The 13,648-nt window shown below is 44.9% G+C and overlaps 1 protein-coding gene across 2 annotated transcripts in view; it reads left to right on the forward strand.

The window, feature by feature from the left end:
• The window catches only part of qrsl1 (glutaminyl-tRNA amidotransferase subunit QRSL1), a 44,299-nt gene that overhangs the window by 23,566 nt on the left and 7,085 nt on the right, over positions 1 to 13,648 (forward strand). For both annotated transcript variants that reach the window (XM_078399857.1, XM_078399858.1), the window contains 4 exons: positions 1,121 to 1,296; positions 3,966 to 4,078; positions 5,889 to 6,081; positions 11,262 to 11,379. In XM_078399857.1, coding sequence (XP_078255983.1) covers positions 1,121 to 1,296; positions 3,966 to 4,078; positions 5,889 to 6,081; positions 11,262 to 11,379 — 600 coding nt within the window. The remainder of the gene's footprint in view (positions 1 to 1,120; positions 1,297 to 3,965; positions 4,079 to 5,888; positions 6,082 to 11,261; positions 11,380 to 13,648) is intronic.

The raw sequence follows: 13,648 nt of genomic DNA on the forward strand, positions 1-13,648 counted from the left end.
AATTTGAGACGCTGTTCCTCCAATTTGCGTTTTGCCTCACTCTGACAATGGAGGAGACCGAGGACAGAAAGGTCTGTGTAGGAATGGGAAGGAGAATTAAAGTGTCCAGCAACCGGGAGATCAGGTAAGTTCACACGGGCTGAGCGAAGGTGTTCTGCGAAACAATCGCCTAGTCTGCGTTTGGTATCATCGATGTATAAGAGTCCACATCTTGAACAACGGATACAGTAGATGAGGTTGGAGGAGGTGCAAGTGAACCTCTGCCTAACCTGAAAGGACTGTCGGGGTCCCTGGACAGAGTCGAGGGTGGAGGTATGGGGACAGGTGTTGCATCTCCTGCGGTTGCAAAGGAAGGTACCTGGGGAGGGGGTGGTTTGGGTGGGAAGGGATGAGTTAACCAGGGAGTTGCAGAGGGAACGGTCTCAGCAGAAGGCGGAAAGGGGTGGAAATGGTATCATTTGTTCAAATTATACCTTGGGATTTTTCTGCCCCATTACTCATTTTGCAAAGCTTGATTTTATCCGTTTTAACTTTTGTTTTACTCTCCACTTACTAGTTGCTGCTCGCTCTCCTTTATCGCAAATTATTTAATGGTGTAGGGCCATTGTTTTAATATAATTCATTGAAAGCATCAGAAAGACAGGCACGGTGGTGCAGTGGTAGAGTTGCTGCTTCACAGCACCAGAGACCCAGGTTCGATCCTGACTGTGAGTGCTATCTGTACACAGATTGTACTTTCTCCATGTGACCGCGTGGGATTTCTCCGGGTGATCCGGTTTCCTCCCATGTTCCAAAGACGTGCAGGTTTGTAGGTTAATTCTGTAAATTACCCCTTTAGTGTGTAGGATAGAGCTAGCGTATGGGGTGATCGCTGGCTGGTGCAGACGCCATGGGCTGAAGGGCTTGTTTCCACGCTGTGTCTCTAAAATAATCTAAACTAAACTACTCATTTTGTAAAACTTGGTTTTATCTGTTTTAATTTTTTTGTTTTGTTCTCCATTTACTATTTTTGTTACTCTCCTTTATCAAGAATTCTTTCATGGTGAAGAGCTAACGTTTTGATATAATTAATTGAAAGTATGAACACACAAAGGATTAACCGGACGACAATCTTTGCCAGTTCTTTAGGTTCGGACACAGGGGGTTCCACGCGTAATCCTGCAGCCCATTGCGGTATTGTAGGCTTCAAGAGTTCCTATGGATTACTGTCTCGCCATGGCCTTATACCCTTGGTCAACTCCATGGATGTTCCTGGCATTATGAGCAGATGTGTAGATGATATAAGCACTGTATTTGGTAGGTTACACGACCAACATTTCCAAACCACTCACATATTTGTGTTTATTCCACTGATGCTTGGGAGGGGGCCAGTGACAATCGGTCATAGAGTGTGGAAACAGGCAACTTCAGCCCAACTTGCCTTCACTGACCAACGTGCTACATCCTGTGTAATAACATTTTAAATTTAATCAACCATTGCCCGCTGTTCAAAAACTTGGCTGAATTTTTATAGAAATGTGTGCATGTCGCTTAAGAAATATGTTACAAAATGATCAATGACCAACATACGACTTAGTTGATCTTGAATCTTTAGTTTTAGATATACAGCCTATATACAGCACAGATGTTCACCAACTAGAGAGCAGTCCTGACCTACCATCTACCTCATTGGAGACCCTTGGACTATCTTTAATCAGACTTTACTGGCTTTACCTTGCACTAAATGTTATTCATGTTATTCCCTTTATCATGTATCTGTGGATGGCTCGATTGCAATCATGTATTGTCTTTCCGCTGACTGGTTAGCACGCAACAAAAGCTTTTCACTGTACCTCGGCACACGCCACAATAAACTAAACTAGAATTGTAGAGCGTGGAAACACACACCACCCAACATGCTACATCCTATGAAATAACATTTTTTACCATTGCAAGCTGTTCAAAAACTGCTGATTTTCGATAGAAATGTGTGCATGATGCGTAGGAGATATGTTACAAAATGATCAATGGCAAGCATACAATGGCCAGCATCCCAAATCTTTAGTTTAAGATATATAACATACACAGCATATATACAGCAGTCTGAAGAAGGGTCTCGACCCGAAACGTCACCCATTCCTTCTCTCCTGAGATGCTGCCTGACCTGCTGAGTTACTCCAGCATTTTGTGAATAAATACCTTCGATTCGTACCAGCATCTGCAGTTATTTTCTTATATATACAGCACAGATATTCACGAACCAGAGAGCAGACCTGACTTACCATCTACCTCATTGGAAACCCTCGGGACCATCTTTAACTAGACTTCACTGGACTTTATCTTGCACTAAACGTTGTTCCCTTTATCCTGTATCTGTACACTGTTGCTGGCTTGCTTGTAATCATATATAGTATTTTTGCTGACGAGATAGCACACAGCAAAAAAAAGCTTTTCACTGTACATGTGACAAATATAAACTCTACTAAACAGCATGGAAACAGGCCCTTTGGCCCATCAAGACCACGCTAACCATCGATCACCCATTCACACTGGTTGTATGTTATCCCATCTTCGCATCCACTCCCTGAACACTGGGAGCAATTTACGGAGGCCAATTAACCTTGGTTAGCTATCCAACAGCAATAGCATCAGCCACTTCAATGTAAATTTTGTTTAAATAATTCATAGTGTCCAATTATGTTTATATTTTGGGAACATTTTAACCTCATTTTTATTTAGAGGGTCTTTGCATTTTTCTGGGGGTTGGGGTTTATTTTTGAAGAATGTTTATTCCACTCTTCATTAAACTGGAGACTGGCTATCAATTAAAGCGCCCCCTGCTTTTGAATCTACTTAATTCATTAAATTATCAGTTTCCTGAGGAGACATTTATTTAGCCCAGGTTGCACAGTGTTCATCTTCCATGAGCAGAAGAACGGTTATGTGCACAAAGTCATGAGGGGAACAGATGGGGTGAATGCACAGAGTCTTTTACCCATGGTGTGGGAATCAGAAATAAGAGGGCTGAGATTTGTGAGGGGCGACAAGATTTAATAGGAACCTGAGGGGCAACCTTTTCCACACAGAGAGTGGTGAGTGTATAGAATGAGCTGCCATTGTAGGCATTTAGAACGGAGATGAGGAAAACCTTTTTCAGTCAGAGAGTTGTGAATCTGTGGAATTCTCTGCCTCAGAAGGCAGTGGAGGCCAATTCTCTGAATGCGTTCAAGAGAGAGCTGGATAGAGCTCTTAAGGATAGCGGAGTCAGGGGGTATGGGGAGAAGGCAGGAACGGGGTACTGATTGAGAATGATCAGCCATGATCACATTGAATGGCGGTGCTGGCTCGAAGGGCCGAATGGCCTACTCATGCACCTATTGTCAATTTGGAGCAGGTACCACAACAGCAATTAATAGGCCCTTGGACAGGTTCGTGGATAGGGTTGGGTTAGACGGGCATAGTGGGCAGGTGGTCTATTGTTGGATGGGGCATCTTGGACGGGTTGGGCCGTAGGATCTGCTTCTGTGCTCTATAATACTCGATGAGCTCTGCTTTCCTCCCACACTCCAAAGACGTACAGGTTTGTAGGTCAATTGGCTTGGTATAATTGTAAATTGTCCCTAGTGTGTGTAGGATAGTGCTGGTGTACCAGCCAGTGTACTATCGCTGATCGGCGCGGACTTGATGGGCCGAAGTACCTGTTTCCGCGCCGTTTCTCTAAACTAAACTAGCACCTCTACCAGCCGCTGTCTCACAGTGCCAGAGATGCCTTTTTTTTAAAGGCAGTGAACCCTTTGCAAGGGTTAGCAAAAACTTTTCGAAACACTACAAATAATCTGTTATTTTAATCTGGCCTTTGTGACCCATGAGTCGTGTAGGTTTACCCGCCGCTACCAGCCAGCCATTCATTGAATTGTTCTGTACTCTGTACAACTGCCAGATTTTGGACAATATTTCCACTAATTTGCCTGTAAATTCTGCTTCAGGCGTGCTTGCTGGGCACGATCCCAAAGACTCCACCACCGTACAAGACCTCTTCAAACCCTTCGAGTTACCTGAAGAGATTGATGTAAGAAATCTGCGTGTGGGCATTCCAAAAGTGAGTGGTTTGGATGTTGTAATACTGTTGTAAATTAACTCTTAGAAATTAGTTTAGAGATACACCGTGGAAATCATAATCATAATCATACTTTATTAGCCAAGTATGTTTTGCAGCATACGAGGAATTTCATTTGCCACACAGTCATACCAATAAAAAGCAACAGGACACACAAAATACATTTTAACATGAAGATCCACCACAGTGGACCCACAGTGACTCCTCCGCATTCGTCACTGTGATGGAAGGCGAAAGAAAGTTCAATCTCTTCCCTTCTTTGTTCTCCAGCGGTCGGGGGCCTCTAACCTTCCGTTGACGGGACGATTTTGGCTCCCGTAGCTGGCGATCGGGCCTCCTCGTCGGGGCGATCCAGCTCCTGCATCGGGTGGAGGGGGAATCTCAGCTCCCCCACGCCGGGCAATCTACCCCAGGTCAGGGCTTGTCGAACATTGGAGCTCCCCGACCTCAGTCTCAACCCGAGACTGTGAGCTCCTTGATGTTAAGGTCCGCAGGCCGGGTGGCGCTTCGACCCTTAGGCCCACGAGTTTGTGCCGACCAGCGATCACCTCATACACTAACACTATCCTACACACTATGCTCAATTTACAGATGCCTATTAACCTACAAACCTGCATGTCCTTTGGATGTAGGAGGAGACCCACTGGGTCACAGGGAAGAACCTGTCTAATTCTTTCTTGAAAATTGCAATAGTCCCTGCCTCAACTACCTCCTCTAGCAACTCGTTCCATACTCCCAACACCCTTTGTGTGCAAAAGATTAATCTTTCCCACTTCACTTTAAACCTATATCCTCTGGTTCTTGATTCCCTACACTGAGCTGGAGACTCGATCTATTTCATTCATGATTTTGTACACCTATTACATCACCCCTCATCCTCCTGTGCTCCAAGGAATAGCGTGCCAGCCTGCTCAACCACTCCGTATCCTGGCAACATCCTCGTGAAACCTTTGCTGCATCCTTTTCAAATTTATAACACCTTTCCTATAACATGGTGCCCAAAACTGAACACAATATTCTAAATGCGGCCTCACCAATGCCTTATATAATTACACCATGACCTCCCAACTTCTACACTCGTTACTCTGATTGATGAAGGTCAATGTGCCGAAAGCGTTTTGTTATTGTACCTGCCTCAAGCACCTCCGGCCAAACGCAGGCAAATCGAAGGACAAGTAGAGTTGGTGGTGAAAGGGTGCAGACTGGGTCTCTGATCAAGGGAGAACTGAGGGACCCAGAACTCCCTGGTCAGGGGTCAGGGGTGTCCATACTGAACACGCGTTGGATATGACCTGGATGGAGTGAATATGAAGAGGATGTTTCCGCTAGTGGGAGAGTCTAGGACCAATAGACAATAGGTGCAGGAGTAGGCCATTCGGCCCTTTGAGCCAACACCAACCAGAGGGCACAGCCTCAGAATACAAAGACGTACCTTTAGACAGGAGATCAGGAGGAATTTCTTTAGTCAATGGACTGGTGAGTCTGTGGAATTCGTTGCCCCTGATGGCTGTGGAGACCAAGTCAATGTACAATTTAAAGGCAGAGATTGACAGATTCTCGATTAGTACGGGTATGGGGGGTGATGGGGAGAAGGCAGGAGAATGGGGTTAAGAGGGAGAGATAGATCAGCTGTGATCGAATGGCAGAATGGATTTGATGGGCCAAATGGCCTAATTCTGCTCCTAGAATTTATGAACTGCTGAATATAAATATGTGTTAAGATGTAATTTATGTCCGTTTAAAAGGCTATTGGGAGATTAGATAACCGGCATCTATTTTTTTTTTTTTAAAGGAATATCATGCGTCTGGATTGTCCGCAGAAATATTGGAAATGTGGGGAAAGGCCGCAGACTTGTTTGAAAACGCAGGAGCCAGAGTTATTGAAGTATCCCTTCCTCACACCCAGTACTCAATTGTGTGTTACCATGTCTTATGCACGACAGAAGTGGCATCAAATATGGCTCGCTTCGACGGGCTCCAGTACGGTATGGAGCCACTTTTTCATAACAATAAGAATCCCATTTTTCCCTTTCGGGACATAGGACAATAAAACACACCTGACAATAGACAAGAAGGTGCAGGAGGAGGACATTCGGCCCTTCGAGCCAGCACCGCCATTCAATGTGATCCTGGCTCTCAATCGGTACCCCATTCCTGCCTTCTCCCCATACCCCCTGTCTCTTCTATCCTTAAGAGCTCTATCCAGCTCTCTCTTGAATGCATTCAGAATGCAATTGAATTGCCTTCTGAGGCAGAGAACTCCACAGAACTCCACTGCCTTCTGAGGCAGAGAATTCCACAGATTCATAACTCTCTGACTGAAAAAGTTTTTCCTCATCTCAGTTCTAAATGGCCTACCCCTTATTCTTAAAGTGTGGCCCCTGGTTCTGGACTTCCCCCAACATTGGGAACATGTTTCCTGCCTCTAACGTGTCCAACCCCTTAATAATCTTACACGTTTCGATAAGATCTCCTCTCATCCTTCTAAATTCCAGTGTATACAAGCCTAGTCGATCCAGTCTTTCAACATACGACAGTCCCGCCATTCCGGGAATTAGCCTAGTGAACCTACGCTGCACGCCCTCGTGGTTTGGAGCCACTTTTTCATAACAATAAGAAACCCATTGTTCCCTTTCGGGACACAGGACAATAAAACACACCTGACTCTTGATAAGTTGGTGTGGCATAGTGGTGCAGCGGTAGAGCTGCTGTCTTACGGCGCCAGAGACCCCGGTTCGAACCTGACGACAAGTGCTCTCTGTGCAGCGTTTGTACGTTCTCCCCGTAACCGCAGGGGTTTTCTCCGGGTGCTTCGGTTTCCTCCCAAACTCTATAAGATGTACACGTTTGTAGGTTAATTAGCTTTGGTAAAAATTGTAAATTGTTCCTAGTGTGTAGGATACCCTGGAAAAGTATAGTGTGCGGGGATCATTGGTCGGCACGGACTCAGTGGGCCGAAGGGCCTGTTTCCCCGTTGTATCTCTAACACTAAAACTAAAAACTGAGATATTAATTCAGTGGGTAACGTCAATTGGACAGCAGTTATAATACATGTGCTAAAATGAGAAATGTTATTAAAAAACATAACTTGCCAATGAATGTATTAGAAATGGTACAGAATTATGGAGTAATACAGGGTATATCCTTCTCGTTAGTCGTAGAGTTAAACAGCATGTTCGGCCCATGATGACCAAGATGTCCCATCTAAGGTAGTTCCATTTGCCCATGCTTGGGACAGTGTGGCCTCAAATACCAGAGGGCATAGCTTCAAGGTGAGAGTGGCAAGGTTTAAAAGATATGCAGGGCAAGTTTGTTTTTTTTACACAGAGGGTGATGAGTGCCTGGAACTGAAGGTAGTGGTTGAAGAAAATGTGTTAGTGGCATTTAAAACACTTCCGGAGAGCCATATGGACATGCTGGGAATGGAGGGATCCGAGTAATGTGCAGGTAGATAGGTATGGTCGGCACATCATCGTCGGCACAAACATTGTGGGTCACAGGGCCTGTTCTTATGCTGCACTGTTCCATGCCCTATCTCGCTTCCCAGCTGTTATCTGGCAACTAAACCATCTTTTATCACCAACTGGAGAGTGGCCTGACCTACCATCCACCTCAATAGAGACTAATCAGACTTTACTGGACTTTATCTTGCACTAAACATTATTCCTTTTATCCAGTATCTGTACACTGTGTACGGCTTGACTATAATCACGTATAGTCTTTCCACTGACTGGATAACATGCAACAAAAGCTTTTCACTCACTTCAACTCCCACTCCCAGTCTGACCTTTCTGTCATGGGCCTCCTCCAGTGTCGTAGTGATGCCCACCGCATATTGGAGGAACAGCACCTCATATTTTGCATGGGCAGCTTGCAGCCCAGCGGTGTGAACATTGACTTCTCTAACTTTAGGTAGCTCCTCTGTCCCTCTCTTCCCCTCCTCCTTCCCAGTTCTCCCACTGTCTTCCTGTCTCCAGCTACATCCTTTCTTTGTCCCGCCCCCCTGACATCAGCCTGAAGAAGGGTCTCGACCCGAAACGCCACCCATTCCTTCTCTCCAGAGATGCTGCCTGACCCGCTGAGTTACTCCAGCATTTTGTGATACCTTTGACTGTATCTCAGTACACGTGACAATAATAAACTAAACAAAATTTATTCACCGATGGCGCAGCGGTAGAGTTGCTGCCTTACAGCGAATGCAGCGCCGGAGACTCAGGTTCGATCCTGACTACGGGCGCTGTCTGTACGGAGTTTGTACGTTCTCCCTGTGACCTGCGTGGGTTTTCTCCGAGATCTTCGGTCTCCTCCCACACTCCAAAGACGTACAGGTGTGTAGGTTAATTGGCTGGGCAAATGTAAAAATTGTCCCTAGTGGGTGTAGGATAGTGTTAGTGTGCGGGGATCGCTGGGCGGCGCAGACCCGGTGGGCTGAAGGGCCTGTTTCCGCGTTGTATCTCTAAATCTAAATCTAAATAAACTAAGCTCTCTAAACTTTTTCTAACATGTACTGTCCAAGTGCTATTGTAGTACCCACCTCAAATACCTCCTCTGGCAGCTCGTTCCATCCACCCACCATCCTCTGAGTTTAAAAAAATGTGTCTCAGGTTCTGGTTCTGGTTCTTGATTCCTTTACCCTGGGAAAACAATTCTGTGCATTTATCCCATTTATTCCCCTCGTGATCTTCTACATCTCGATAAGATCGCCATTCAGCCTCCTGTGCTTCAAGAAATAAAGTCTTGCCTGCCCAACCTTTCCCTATAGCTCAGGCCCGCCACCTTCTGAGTGAAAAAAAGAGTGTCCCTCAGGTTCGTATTCAATCTTTTCCCCTCTCACTGTAAACCTTTGTGTGCTATCATGTTCTCACACGTTAAATCATGTCCTCTCCTCGGGATGAACCTATTTCCCCACTCTGGGTAAAAGACACTGTGCCTTCACCCTATCTTTCCTCATCATGATTTAATACACCTCCACATGATCAATGTTACAAAGGTAAAATGCGGTCTTGCTCAAATGATGAATGGGGCAGAGTAAGTTGCTGCATGGAATCTGGTCTTTGGAAGAAGCAGTTCTAAATATAATCAAATGAACTAGGCACAGAGCACGAAAGTGAAACAAAGGTATTAAGTGGTTGTGAGCATGTTGTCTTGAACGGTCGACTGTGATGAATGAGCTCTGTGCAGAGTGAAGCATGACCTTGAACAACAGTAGCTGGATGTGATGTGAATTTGTGCAGAAAATGTTAGCGATCCACAAGGCAAGCATGCAGTGCTCCTCACCGATCAATATTCTCCTGTTATTTCAGATTAAAATTAAATAGCTCAATTTAGGTAAAATTGGTCACAGTGAGCTATAAGATTCTGTAACAAAAAACCACACAAAGCACTGGAGTAACTCAGCAGGTCAGGCACCAGCTCTGGAGAACATGGATGGGTGACATTTCAGGTCGAGACCCTTCTTCACGCTGGTTTCCTCCTTTCAATCGACATTTGCCCAACTAATTCTGTGGATAGACACAAAAGTGCTGGAGTAACTCAGCGGGTCAGGCAGCATCTCTGGAGAACATGGATAGGTGACGTTTCACAGAGTGCTGGAGTAACTCAGCGGGTCAGGCAGCATCTCTGGAGAACGTGGATCGGTGAGGTTTCACAGAGTGCTGGAGTAACTCAGCGGGTTAGGCAGCATCTCTGGAAAACATGGATAGGTGACGTTTCACAGAGTGCTGGAGTAACTCAGCGGGTCAGGCAGCATCTCTGGAAAACATGGATAGGTGACGTTTTGGGAAGGGACCCTTCTTCAGACCTATTTGTGCAAAAATAAGTCTGAAGAAGGGTCCCGACCAGAAACATCACCCATCCATGTTCTCGAGAGATGCTGCCTGACCCGCTGAGTTACTCCAACACATTGTGCTGTTTATCTGCAAACCAGCATCTGCATTTTCTTGATTCTATAAAATTCTATACTTGCATCCATCTGCATCTTGAACACAGTGAAGCAAGTTAAAACACGTCATAGCGGTAAAATAAAAACGAAACAATTGTTCAATGCATAATAAGACATTTAAAGCTTGGTCAAAGAGGCAGGCTTTAAAGATGTGAGGGGGTAAAAAACAGGATTGGGATGAGAATTCCAGAGCTTAGGATTTGACTATTGAAAGAATGCTACAAATTCTGAATGAAAATATACCAGTTACCAACCGCTTTAAAAAAATGTATCACCTTTTAGATTAAGTCAACAGTGCCTCGTATCCACAGTAACAGCGTAGCAAAGTGTGGAGTCATGCATTTTGGTAGTAGAAATAAAGGCAAAGACTATTTTCTAAATGGAGAGAGGATTTTCAAAATCGGAGGTGCAAAGAGACCTGGCGCGCTGGTGCAGCATTCCCAAAAATTAATTTGCAATTTGAATCGGTAGTAAGGAAGGCAAATGCAATGTTACCATGTATTGCAAGAGGACTAGAATATGAATGAACGAATGAATAAGTTTATTGGCCAAGTATGTTCACATACAAGGAATGTGCCTTGGCGCTATAAAAACAGCGATGTAATGCAGAAGCTTTATAAGTCAAGGCACTGGTCAGACCACATTTGGAGTATTATGAGCAGTTTTGGGCCCCATATCTGAGGAAGGATGGGCTGGGTGTTGGAGAGTGTCCCGAGGAGGTTTAGTTTAGTTTTCGAGGACGTTTCCTCGAGTGGGAGAGTCTAGGAACAGAGGCCATAGTGGCAGAATAAAAGGACGTACCTTCAGAAAGGAGGAGGAATTTCTTTAGTCAAGGGGTGGTGAATCTGTGGAATTAACTGCCACAGAAGGCTGTTGAGGCCAAGTCAATGGATATTTTTAAGGCGGAGAGTGACTGGTTCTTGATCAGTGCAGGTGTCAGGGGTTATGGGGAGAAGGCAGGAGAATGGGGTTAGGAGGGAGAGATATATCAGCCATGATTGAATGGCGGAGTAGACTTGATGGGCCGAATGGCCTAATTCTGCTCCTATGACTTATGAGCATTTATGTTGTTGCCTTTATCTCGACTCATTGTTTAAATGTATTTGTATAATCTCAGCCTTCTGGAGGTATCCTTGCAACTTAGCATGTTAAGTGTATGCGACACACACTCTTATGCTGAGGCATTCCGGCTCTGTAATTGATTTCCAATATTTTTAATTAAAGGGCACCGCAGTAAAGTGAAAAGCTCTACAGAGGCCTTGTACGCAGCAACCAGACACGAAGGCTTCAATGATGTGGTGCGAGGAAGAATCCTGGCAGGAAATTACTTTCTCTTAAAACAGTAAGTTCATAAGCCATAGGTGTAGAATTGCCTCATCGAATCTACTCCGCCATTCAATCATGTCTGATCTATCATTCCCTCTCAACCTAATTCCCCTGCCTTCTCCGCATAACCTTTGACACCCTTAATAATCAAGAGCCTGTCAATCTCCGCTTTCGAAATACCCAGTGATTTGGCCTCCACAACTGTCTTTAGACTTTAGAGATGCAGCTCGGAAACAGGCCCTTCGGCCCACCGAGTTCCAGGCACTCACCCCCCTCTTTGTGAAAAAAAAAGATCTCCCTTAAACGTTGCCCCTCACGCTTTAAAGCTATGCCCTCTAGTATTTGATATTTCCACCTTTGGGGAAAAAGTTTCTCTACTTTATCTTTGCCTCTCCTGATTTTATACATCGTCTCCCTGCAACCTCCATATTGACCAGCGTTCCACAGGAAATAATCCAAGTCTGTCCAACCTCTTCCCGAAGCTAATACCTCCTAATCCAGGCATCAGTTACCCCCATCCCATCATTCTTAAATCATTGAGAGTTTTTGAATCTTATATTGTACCTACTAACTGAATCGGACTATTCTTGATCGGACTTTGCTGATTTTACCATGTACTAAACATTATCCCTTGTCGTGTGTCTGTACACTGTAAACGGCTCAAATGTAATCATGTATTGTCTTTCCGCTGACTGGTTAGCACGTGACAAAAGCATTTCACTGAACCTCGGTACACGTGTCAATAAACTAAACTGTAAACTGTAATTTCCCAGTTTCACATCAACAGTCTTTGGCTTTATCTCCAACCTTGGCAGCTGTATCATGTTTCTCCAGTTAAAGCATGAAGTTGTTCTAGTTGATGATATTATTATCCACGATGCAGTAAAACTGCAACGAATCAACACTATTAATGCTGGACTAGGAGGTTTTCTGAACTATTGGATGTTAGGATGAGAGGAGATCTTATCGAAACGTTTAAGATTATTAAGGGGTTTGACACGTTAGAGGCAGGAAACATGTTCCCAATGTTGGGGGAGTCCAGAACAAGGGGCCTCAGTTTAAGAATAAGGGGTAGGTCATTCAGAACTGAGATGAGGAAAAACTTTTTCAGTCAGAGAGTTGTGAATTTGTGGAATTCTCTGCCTCAGAAGGCAGTGGAGGCCAATTCTCTGAATGCATTCAAGAGAGAGCTGGATAGAGCTCTTAAGGATAGCGGAGTCAGGGGGTATGGGGAGAAGGCAGGAACGGGGTACTGATTGAGAATGATCAGCCATGATCACATTGAATGGCGGTGCTGGCTCGAAGGGCCGAATGGCCTCCTCCTGCACCTATTGTCTATTTGATCTATTAAATTCTCCAGCAGGCTTTAAAGATTTTTTTTAAAGATTTTACACAGTATTATCTTAACTATTGTGTGACCAGTGTAAATGGAGCATGGGAACTGGGACTGAGTGTGAATGAAAATGGAGCGCTATAACCAGGACTCCAGGAGACTAGAAGGTGGGGGGAGTGGGGGGAAGACACACATTGGCACAGTGGTAGAGCTGCTTCCTTACAGCGTCAGAGACCCGATTCCGATCCCGACTACAAGTTCTGTCTGGGTGCTCCAGTTTCCTTCCACGCCCCAAAGATTTGCAGATTTGTTGGTTAATTGCCTTCTGCAAATTGTCCCTACTGTGTAGGATGTAAAACTCGGATAACATAGAATTAGTGTACGGGTGATCGATGGTCAGCGCGGACTTGGCGGGCCGAAGGGCCTGTTTCCATACTGTATCTCTAAACACGCTGGAATTTAGTAGATTGAGGGGGGATCTTATAGAAACTTACAAAATTCTTAAGGGGTTGGACAGGCTAGATGCAGGAAGATTGTTCCCGATGTTGGGGATGTCCAGAACAAGGGGTCACAGTTTAAGGATAAGGGGGAAGTCTTTTAGGACCGAGATGAGAAAGTTTATTTTCACACAGAGAATGGTGAATCTGTGGAATTCTCTGCCACAGAAGGTAGTTGAGGCCAGTTCATTGGCTATATTTAAGAGGGAGTTAGATGTGGCCCTTGTGGCTAAAGGGATCAGGGGGTATAGAGAGAAGGCAGGTACGGGATACTGAGTTGGATGATCAGCCATGATCATATTAAATGGCGGTGTAGGCTCGAAGGGCCGAATGGCCTACTCCTGCACCCATTTTCTATGTTTCTATAACTTGAAAAAGGACAAAACTATTAAGTGCTGGAGTAACTCAGTGGGTCAGGTGGCAACCCTGGAGAACGTGGATAGCTGGCGTTTCCA

The sequence above is a fragment of the Rhinoraja longicauda genome, chromosome 5, assembly GCF_053455715.1.
Source record: "Rhinoraja longicauda isolate Sanriku21f chromosome 5, sRhiLon1.1, whole genome shotgun sequence".
Taxonomy (NCBI): domain Eukaryota; kingdom Metazoa; phylum Chordata; class Chondrichthyes; order Rajiformes; family Arhynchobatidae; genus Rhinoraja; species Rhinoraja longicauda.